At 33.0% G+C, this 11,230-nt stretch overlaps 1 protein-coding gene across 1 annotated transcript; it reads left to right on the top strand.

Moving 5' to 3' along the window:
• Positions 1-3,932: 3,932 nt before the first annotated feature.
• On the top strand, positions 3,933-6,192 carry LOC129946220 (dnaJ protein homolog 1). Its single transcript, XM_056056336.1, has 2 exons — positions 3,933-4,216; positions 4,507-6,192. Exon 2 carries the CDS (start codon positions 4,528-4,530, stop codon positions 5,533-5,535), a length of 1,008 nt encoding a protein of 335 aa, XP_055912311.1. The 5' UTR covers positions 3,933-4,216; positions 4,507-4,527; the 3' UTR covers positions 5,536-6,192.
• Positions 6,193-11,230: the final 5,038 nt, after the last annotated feature.

Raw genomic sequence — 11,230 nt, 5'->3', positions numbered from 1 at the left:
AGAATATATTCTTGGAGGTTTTTGTGAATTCCTCGCAAGTGGCAGTACCCGTGAAAAAAGTTAGGTGGCACAGACAGGGATTGAACCCAAGACCCCTTGCATGACAGTCCAACGCACTAACCATCACGCTACGGGTACTACTTTTAAAATGGTTTATATGTTATAATTGAAATTTTATTACTTCCGAAAGGAAGTATCAATTTTTTATGAAAGTAAATAAAGTTTTTGAGTAATTGTTTCAAAAGCATGTAAAAATGCACGTTTTAACATTTCATTTTTATTTTATAGAGATAAGAAATACATTCCCAGCGTATTGGTCCGACCCAAAGAAGTTGAATGTAGTTAAGCATTAAGCATTCCACTTTTCTTACCCTGGGGCTCAACAAGAGTAAAATCCAATCCAGCTTCTCTTCTGCAATCTTATCTGAAATCCATTGTTTTTTTTTTTTGACTGGGCATATTATATCTTGCCATGAGTAGCCTCAAATGTCACCTTTGACATTAGAAATGGTTAATCTCTTGTTTAATTTTTTGTTGATTAGTGTTGGTAGTTATTGTTTTTTACAAAATTAAATTTCAAACAAATTATATAAAAAAATGCCTTTGAATAAACAAAAATTAGCCCTTTAAAAAAATAAATGCTAGTTAAGAAGCTGGAGGATCTACAACAGTTAACTATTCAAGAGAATAAAATATAAAACAGGTTTTGGGTGAATCCATTTCTCGAAGTAAGAGAACTTCATGATTTAAAGGTGCACCTACTCAAGGACTTACTATGGGAGGATGGTGCAGACTATAAGAATTTTCGTAGGATGTCAGTCGACAGCTTTGAAGCTGTTCTGTGTCTAGTAACGATAACTTTAATTAAGTGAAATTAGGTACTCGACGATAATTTAAACGAAATGAAATTTTAATTTCAAAAAGACTGTGGAAAATGGACGCTCACCACTACATACAACCAGTGACGTGCGGCAGTCCATTTGACTGGGTAGACACAAATTTTGATTCATTATTTCGCATTGTAATAATGAATTAATAGTTATCTTATCTTCTATAGGTAGCATTGAAAACTTTACATTTGTATCATTTGAGAAATACTCAAAAATATCACCATTTCCTGAAAAATCCATTTTACAAATATGTACTGATTTACACAATACAGGTTGGCAATCTCAAAAATTTACAACCTTAACTTGTCCTGTCAGAGTTCAATATCAAAATGAAATGAAAATAATTTAATTCACATGTAAGACGCAACGTCTTCCGACAGAGCTCAATATCGATAATTCGATTTTTTTTTTCAAAAACAAACCGATAGATTTTTTTAAATTCTTGCTAAAATTTGTGTTCTTAGTTAAGCTTCTTTCAATATAAAAATATATAAAGGCTATCCCATCCCAGCTAAAAGCGTTATTTTGTTTTTAAGTTTTCTCAAGAACTAAACTTTTTTTTTCTGCCAAAAATATCATTGGTTTGTATTTTTAATTTAAAAAACAAATATTATTTTTTCAAAATTTGATTTCTTGAAAATGGGTTATCATTTTTTACAAAATTGAAATGCCAGTCGTCTAATAATAAGTTCAAAATTATATTCCAAAAATATTTTTAAACTAAAATTCAATAACTATTTTCAAACGCAAGTTTAAAAAAATTGTATTTTTTCTTGAGAAATCAAATGGCATTTACATTTTTGAAAACAAATTTTTTTGCAGGTACATTTTAATTTAATACAGGAAATAGTTTTAGACAGACATTTTTGAATACATGAGCGAGTTCATGCGAACTAGTCATGCATTTTATTTTTTTCTGTTTGTTAATGTTTTAAGTTGTGCCCTAGTCTTATTTTGGATTTGATTGTCTGTTTTCAATACGAAAAGATATTTTCAAGTTGTCCAAAAACAAAGATAAAAGGTTTGTTGATGTACTAAAATTGTATTACGATTACAATAACTATTTCTTGAAGAACTCGTCCTTTGCAATAAAAACATCCTAAAGTCATTTGATATTACCAACACTATCCCAATCTTTGCTTTTTCGTTGCTAACAAGCAAGATTTAATTTAAGAAATGTTACATTAACATCTTGAAGTATATGATATGAAGCCTTAAATAATTAATTTTTTTTTTCTATTTTTTATTGAAATAATATAATTTAAAAATATGTAGAATAATTAAGAAAAAGTTAATTTTTGAAATCTACTTCCATTTTTCTCAATCTACTTCACTTTTTTCCTAAAATCTACTTCCACTTTTTTTGAGAAGTGGTAACACTTGCCTGCTGCCGCTGCCGCTGCGTGCTGCGTTGATCACATTCACTGTGCTACTTACTCCTCCTGACTGACACTCGTTCTCTTCATGAAAAATTCGAATTAAGAATTTACTTTCAAAACAAACAAGCGATTAGACAGATTCACTTATGTCTACTAGCTTCCATACAAAATCAGTTTTTGGGAATGATAAGCTAACCCTTTTCCCTTCATATAACTTTAAAGGGAAACAAAGACACTGTCTTCGTCTTTACTCGTGTCGTGCCATTCGTACTTTCGGTATTCGGTGTTCGTTCGGGAGGTTCGTTAATAGAAGTCAGTCATGTAGAGCCAAGCTATCCATCATAGCATAGCATGATGTTGGTATATGTGAGGTAGTGATAAATAAAAGTAGAAATAGGTGTGAATGTAGATTGTAGATACACATATAAATGGGTTAGACAAAAAATGACAAGAAGTAGGTACTATGGGATAGGAAATATTATTCTTAATGAAATCAAAATAGGAATTAGTATAATTAGGTACAAATTTTTGTTTTTTTTCCACGCATATCATTTTTAAAGTTATGTATTTAGGTATTGTAGAGAGTAAAGTATTGTTTCAAATCTGAAGGGTAGACACTGTCTAAAACGTCTTATTGACGCACCGTCACTGCATACAACACAAACTTAAAATTTGATGACAGGATTTTGATCCGCTCGAAAATTCCAAACTGCTACTGCGATGACCGGATCATGGACTCATTGTTGGATTGTTGGTCTCTATTCAATGGAGACCCCTAGCTAACAAATTCATGAGATTAATTTATCTCCTTGGATGAAAAAATTCCCAAACAAATATTTTCAATTAGTTTTTTGCGGAAAAAACATTGATCTGGTTTATCCAGTTTATCTAGATAATCCGTAGTCGTTATAACACTAATTATGTTTTATGTTATTTTATCGCCGTGACGTAAAATAATGAAAATATTTACTAAAAATGTTCATATTTAAATCAATCTCAAAATATCTATCAGTAAATTTTCTTATTCATTCTACCATTTTCTGCCAAAAACTGGACCCCTTTTACCTTGAACTTGGAGTACGTACGAGTAAATTTTATTTTAATAGATGATCCTATAATTTCCAGTTTAATTATTTACATAATAATACGTGCTTTTCTTAATTTTTAAATATTTTCCAAATTTGACAAAACTATTAGTGACCGCCATATAATACCGAAATTTTAATTTACCACAAGTTATACAAAATCGTTTTTTATTCCAAATATTATGGCTGCGTAGACCTGTCAAAATCGAATCGATGGGCGCAATTCTACATCTCTATTCTGAACTATTAATTTTTAAATGTTTTAATAATATTTTACAATTTAACAATATTAAAAAATGGTTTTATTATACAAAAGTATTCAAAATATTAACAAAATTACCGAAATTTGTTCTATAAAAAGGCACGACTACATCAAAGTCATGCACTGAACCCGTTCATAAAAGAAGTGTTTAGAAATTCCATAGCTCTACGCTCTGAATGCAATCGACAATCTCAACAATTCCATCAGCTGTTATCTGTCACTCAGCTAACGCACGTTAAATTAATTCATCAAAGAAACTCCTGGAATAATCTAGAACAAAAAGTGCATTTATAAATAGCAGTGCCCAACCCCGGAGTTAAAACATTTTAAAGAGAACACTGTGAAACGAAACAACAATTTAATTTGTTGAGAAATTTTTGTGAAAAACAAGAAAATTTTAACTTTTGTAAGAAAAAAAAACTCAAATAAGATCCTGAATAATAAAAACAAAATATCAAAGAAATTCTAAATCAAATCAGTGAAATATCAAATAAAACTTTAAAAAACATCGTAACAAGAAGAAAATCAAAATCGTAAATTCAATTTATTTGGATTTAAACCAAAAGAGTATCCTGAAACCATCTGCATTCCGTTTAAAAAGTAAGTTTATCAAATTCTAAGTGAAAACGACGTAATTTTGTCAATTTGCTCTGAAAAGTTCTTGAATTATCGATGAAATCACCTTCCATGTCGCCCTTTCTTGTTTTTCTTTTTATTTTTTTGCAATTGTTCATAACAAGTGAAACAAATGCTGTACTTGCATCCATAGAAAAGCCACAAGTCCGAGGGAGACAACAAGTTGATTTCTTCTAGAAAATTCGCTTGAAAAAAAAACGCCAACGTAGAAAATTCAATTTTACTAAATTTCCGTGTTTTTTTTCTAATTGCAGCAAATCCAACAAAACAGTAAAATGGGAAAAGACTTCTACAAGATTCTGGGCATCTCCAAAGGCGCGTCAGACGATGAGATCAAAAAGGCCTACCGCAAGCTGGCCTTGAAGTACCATCCGGACAAAAACAAGACCACAGGGGCTGAGGACCGCTTCAAGGAGATAGCAGAGGCGTACGAGGTGCTTTCGGACAAGAAGAAGCGCGACATCTACGACAATGCAGGCGAAGAAGGTCTGAAAGGCGGAATTCCCGGAAATGGCGGTGAATACTTCCACGGCGACCCCAGAGCCACGTTCGCTCAGTTCTTCGGCTCGTCAGACCCATTCGGGGCATTCTTTGGCACAGATCCCAGCCGCATCTTCGAGCAGACGATGTTTATGGGCGCCGGCGACGACGACATGTACCAACAGATGGGTTACGGTGGCAACGGAGGTGCCTTCCGTTCACAGTCCTTCAACGCGGCGCCCAACAGGAAGCGACAGATGCAAGACCCGCCAATCGAACATGACTTGTATGTGGCACTCGAGGAAGTCGACCGAGGTTGTGTGAAGAAGATGAAGATCTCCCGCATGTCCATGGCCACAGGAATGCCCACAAAGGAGGAGAAAGTGCTCAACATCACAGTGAAGCCCGGTTGGAAGGCCGGCACCAAGATAACATTCCAGAAGGAGGGAGACCAGGCGCCCGGAAAGATTCCAGCCGACATCATCTTCATTATCAGGGACAAGCCACACAGCCAGTTCAAGCGTGAGGGCAGTGACATCAAGTACGCGGCAAAGATCTCACTGAAGCAGGCCCTGTGCGGCACAGTGGTGCAGGTGCCGACGCTGTCGGGCGAAAAGATAACCGTCAACACCACAGGCGAGATTGTCAAGCCAAACACAGTGAAGCGGATAAGTGGCAAGGGACTGCCGTTCCCCAAGGAGCCCTCCCGCCGCGGTGACTTGCTGGTGGCGTTCGACATCAAGTTCCCAGATTCTCTGATGAGCGGGACGAAGGACTTGCTCTCCGAGATCTTGCCCAACTAGACTGAGTTAGCGCGAGGAGGAATCTAGGCTAATAAATTCGAGACTTGATATGCCAAGAGGAAGGGAAGAAGGAGTGGAGTCTTCTAGAACGTTCTGACTGACAAAGTGGATGATCTCAACGACTCAAGCCGCTTTTTAGATATTAACCAGAAAGGAATGATTGATCGATCACTCTACTCGTCTACACAGACACCTAAAAATTTAATTTTAAGGTCAAGTTTGAAAGTTGCCTGTTAAGATTTTTGTTTGTAAGATATTAGATGTCGTCTTCCATTGGCATTGTAGATTGATTAGTTTCTCTTTTTCTTTTCCTTTTCCTTTAACAAACAAATGACTTATCTTGTTTTTGTTTTGAGGCTAACAATGAATGATGATAAAAGAGGAGAAACTATTTTTGTTTTTGAAAAACAAATTAAATATGGCGACTTAGAGAATGAGAAGTAATATGAAATGATGTACGTTTTAGTACTCGCTTGTGTATTTATATAACAACCAAATTGTATAATTTATAATTTAAGAATTAATTTAAAATGGAAGATTAACTGTACTCTACCAGAATCGACCTTGAAATATTTGTATAGGAAATTAAATTAAAACAAATACTAAGTACTGTAAAATAATAAAGCAATAACCATAGTTTGGCTAAGAAAATTTAAATGACTTGTTTTTTTTCCTTTGGAGTGTTTTTGGAAGTTTCCAGAATTTTACATGGTCCTCGTTTTGAAGGAAGTTTCCAGAGATTAGTGTATGGTTCTTTAACTTTCTGCCGAAGGCTAATGATTGAAAGATTAAAGATTGTGTCATGGGATAGCAAATATCAAGCACCAAATTCGGAATAAAATGAAAAAGATATTTGGATTAAATTAAGTTTAAATTCGTAAGTCATTATAACGGCTTTATTGGAAGTTTTAAGTTTAAGTGGTGGAATCAGCAATCAGCAATGGTCGTAGGGAAAAATCACAATGATTTCGACACTGAACAGACAGATTATTTTTATCAAGGCCTGCATTATCGTTTCGTTGCCATTATGTTTTTTATCTCAGAACAAAACTGAAATAGGTACGTACATGTGTACATAATTATGTTGATGCTCATTTATTAAATTGTTTTTATTTGCTTTTGCGTTTTTTTTTTTGGCATGGCAGAAAGCAAGAAACTTATTAGCAATTCGTTATTTCAATTAGACGGAAAATGTATGTTATGTAGGGAAAAGTTTCAATGATTGTTGCATATGGTTTGACAATTGAGAATTTCAAACTGTTGAATGGGTCGTTTACCGACAAAACAATGCTTTGAAGTTGTAGTAACTTACGGCTGGATTCCCGAAATCAAGTAAAATGAAATCAAAATCTACATTAAAAATCGAGTAAATTATTTTTTCATGGTTCTATCTTCTTTTGATTGATTTTATAAATTCGAACACTTTCAAAATCACTTCTAGCGTACTGTAAAAACTCCTCGAAATTTCGGAAAGGAATACAAAACATTATAAAAGGAAGACCTTTTGTAACAAAATCACTACAGCCTGCAAAAACACTACGACATCATTTTGAAGGACAGTTGAACCCACAACTTTTTGCTCCTTCAATACAATACGCTAGACCAAATGTCGAAAATCAAATTCTAGATAGAGAAATAGAGATCTCTGAAGACTAAGCAGTTGTAGCCAAAATTAAAGACAACAAAGCTCCCAGGATTGACCGGATCCCAAATGAATTCTGGAAATACGCAACATTGGAGTTTCTTACTCTTCGCACAAAAGTGTACAATGATATTTTCACTACAGGCAAAACAAAGGATGTTTTTAGAAAATCAATACTTTTTTCCATATTCAAAAAAGGAGATAAGAATAACTATCGAGGTATTGCTTTTCTCAACTCATCGCTCAAAATCTTCATGGAAATTTTAAGAAGCCGACTCACAGCATGGATTGAAAGTAACCATATTCTGAGTGAATTCCAAATTGGATTTAGAAAGGGATACTCCACAGTGGATCAGATATTTAGCCTGACCAACATTGCAGAGGTATATATCCGTAGACAAAAAAAAAACTATACTCATGTTTCATCGACTTCCGTGCCAAATTCGATTCCATTGACAGAAAGGCTCTGATGTTCAAATTGGTTAGGGATGGGATGTCTCTAAAATTTCGAAAAATTATTGAGGACATCTATAAAGAAACAACGTATGCAGTATGGGATGTGCAAAATCTATCTGATTGGTTTCTTGCCTTAGTAGGATTGAAACAAGGTTGCAATCCCAGCCCTTCAGCTTTCTGCCTTTATATCGAAGATCTTATAAAAGACATGCCGTGTGGCATAAAAATTGATGGGTTCTGGATTAAAGTTCTGATGTACGCAGACGATCTTGTCATGTTAGCCGAATCTCCTGAATTTCTTCAGTTAATGATCAACAAATTACGGAGTTACTGTTTGAAGTACTTCAACTACATTACCAAGTTAATGTATAGCCATGTGGATAAAGTTGCAAGAAAGATTGCTGTTTCGATTATAAAGTCGCAAAGCTCATGGTTTCAGGAATGGAAAAACTTATCGGACTCTTGTGAACTCTCAACCTAACATTAGATAATTTACAAGAATGGAAGCCATATCTTAACAGTCTATTCGAAAAGCTCCACTCCAAATGTAGAGAGAAAAGTATAGAGGAAGCTACTAGTTCACTACATACGGAATTGTACCCCTTACTTCAGCACAACTAAGGAGAATTCAACTACTTCAAGGACACCCATATCATTGAAATAATATTATTGATTTTAAGGGCTAGAGGTGAACTTTTGCCTCTCAATTTCATTCCACATCGCAATGACCTATTACTAAGCTGCTCCTTATGCAACACCAACGAAAGAGAAAACGTACTGCATTTCATCGCAAGGTGCCCGATTCTAGCAGAAATTCGGCGACAAATATGGCAGAAAAGTTATATGGAACAAGCGCAACTTATTGAAATTCTAAATGGAATAGATTGGAAAAAACTATCTCAATATTTAAAAATAGTACTTAACTATAGCAGACAGATAATAAGAGAAGACTTTTAATATAAAATTGTATATAAAACACCATAAAACAACAAAAAATTGGAAATTTTATTAATTAAGGCTATCTTCTGGCTGACGGCCCTTCCGGCCATGCAACTAAGGATTGAAATTTAAATTTAAATATAAACTCAAATGTTTTTGTAAATATTATTATGAATAAATAAATCTTATAATCTATCTATCTATCTACATATGTATAATGTTTCTAAGATCTCAGAGATTTCCATATTTTTAATATTATAACAAAATTTCTCATACAGATTTCTCACATTTGCTGTCAGAAATCTGAAAAGATAATGTTCACGATTCGATTTCTCAAGAATTAGCTGTCCCACAATTTAAAAAGGATGATCAGAAATTCAAAAGTTAAATAAAAGTGAATTGTGAATATATTTCATTTGAGAAAATAGTCAGAAATCGTTAAAATATAAATTGGCAAAATTTCTTATTTTCATTTGTGCTGTGCTTTTCAATAAATTAAATATAAAATGTGTTTTTTATTTCGATTGTGTTGATGTATTTTACTGCATATTTAACTTTCTGTACAGAACGCAATTTACAGCAAAAAAATGCAGTGAACGTTTTTAAGGAACATTGTTTTACTCGAAATGTTATAGGTAAGCCATTTGTCATAAATCAATAAATTGGGTGGCGCAACAGTCCGTTGAGTCCAACTCTCAACCATTCCTGTGTGCGAGTAATGTTGTCAGAAATGGAGGGGACCTACAATTCATATGCCAAATCCGAACGGCTAATGAAAAAGCACTTTTTCCTGACAAGAGTTACTCTTAGAGAATTTGTCAATTATTCGTAAGAGGCAGTTCACCTGAAAAGACTTTAGATAGCATAGGAAGGGATCGAACCAAAGACCTCTGGCATGACGGTCCAACGCACTAACCATCATGCCACGGGTACTAGCCATTCCATTTGTCATGGTAAACAATTTTTTTAAATGAAAAAAGAGCTGCAGCTTAAATGAATGGCAAGCGCTATCGAGAAATGAATCGAAGACAACACCATCAAACCATTGCGAAATTAATTTGTTGACAATTTTATTTCCATGTTTGTGCAACTAAGCGCCTCACTATTAATTTTGATGAGGATATGTTAGGTCAAAGATTTATGGCGACAAATAAGAAACTCTTGACCCATTGAAAACCAATATTTACGCCACCACTGACGCCATATAAGGTACGACCAAATTTATTGTACCTCAAAAGTATTTAATAATTGGCATTATAGAATAATCTATGCAATTCATGGCTAAAAAATTGCTTAGTAAATTATTTAAATAAAATACTAATTCTTACAAATTATATTGTTTTGTGTCATTACTTTAATTTCTCAAGCTCTTAAAAATTCACCCGATAAAATAAAAACTTGTTATTATTATTTTCCAATTTGCTTTTGATTATATTCTTAAAAAAATAAATATTTTATTCATATTATATATAAAATATTACCTTATCAAGTTTTCTTTTTCAAGGAAGTTAAAATCAGCAATTTGTCCTTCTTTATTCACTATGCGTTTTAAAGTTATGAATGTTAGATTTTTGAGACTGGTAGTTTGCCATATCAACAATTTAAAACAATGACACTGAACCATTTTTGTTAATATAAGAACAATAAGTTATCTATAGTTAAAAAAAGGACAGAGCACTGTGAAAAAAAAACAAAAACAAACCACAGCTCAACAAATATTGACAGATCTTGAAAGGCGTGAAGTTGGATGCGCTTTGAAAATAATCCAATGTTTTTTTTACGATTCCTTTTTTTGTAATTTATAATCAGAATAAGATATTTTTGTAATTTTAAAAGTTTGTGATAATTTCGATATTGAAATTATGAACTTTATTGATTATTACTTACACAGGTCAACAGTAGATTCGAGCCTGACTTATAACTATGCAATTTTTATAGGTCTATTAATATATTTTAAATGAAGGAATATTTGTTTTTCCTAAAGAGTTTTGTATAGGACATTTTGAAAAAATACTTTAACAAATCAGAAAAATAAAATCTTTTTGAATATCCTACCAAAACTGATATCATAGATATTACACTCCGTAGATGTTTACTTTAGTCTATTTTTCTCCTTTCCATAAAAATGTATTATAAAATTTCAGAAAACGAAATTGTATTCAAATACTATCCCTACATTTTTTCACTTATTGCTATAGTCAAAAAGGTACCGTACATTTTGGTTTGAAATGGTTACTTGATTATGTATACGTGACATATCTTTTTTTCTTGTTGCACAATTCCTCACATTATTTTAAAAAAAACTTGTAGAATTCAAAATCTCTTATCATTTCTATCTTTACAGCTTTTTTGTAAATAATTATCTTCGTTCTAAAGCGCCTTTAAGTACAAAATCATCATCATTCAAGCTCCGAAAATATTATAACCGCTATCAATCAGTTTTGTAAAAGAGTACAGTCTTTCGGGAATGCAATCTTTATGACTTCAATATAAAGATTGTATTGATTGAATTCACCTAAGGATTCACATTTTGCAATCACCAATCATTTGACCTTAAAACGAATGGAACTAATTTTTTTTCAATCATTTCACTGCAATCAATTGATTGCTAATATTTAAGACTTCATGTACATATTCTTTGCATTCACTTGAAGTATT

This window comes from Eupeodes corollae, chromosome 2 (assembly GCF_945859685.1).
Source record: "Eupeodes corollae chromosome 2, idEupCoro1.1, whole genome shotgun sequence".
Classification (NCBI taxonomy): Eukaryota; Metazoa; Arthropoda; class Insecta; order Diptera; family Syrphidae; genus Eupeodes; species Eupeodes corollae.
Note: the sequence above shows the minus strand (reverse complement) of the source record. Positions and strands in the feature narration are given on the sequence as shown.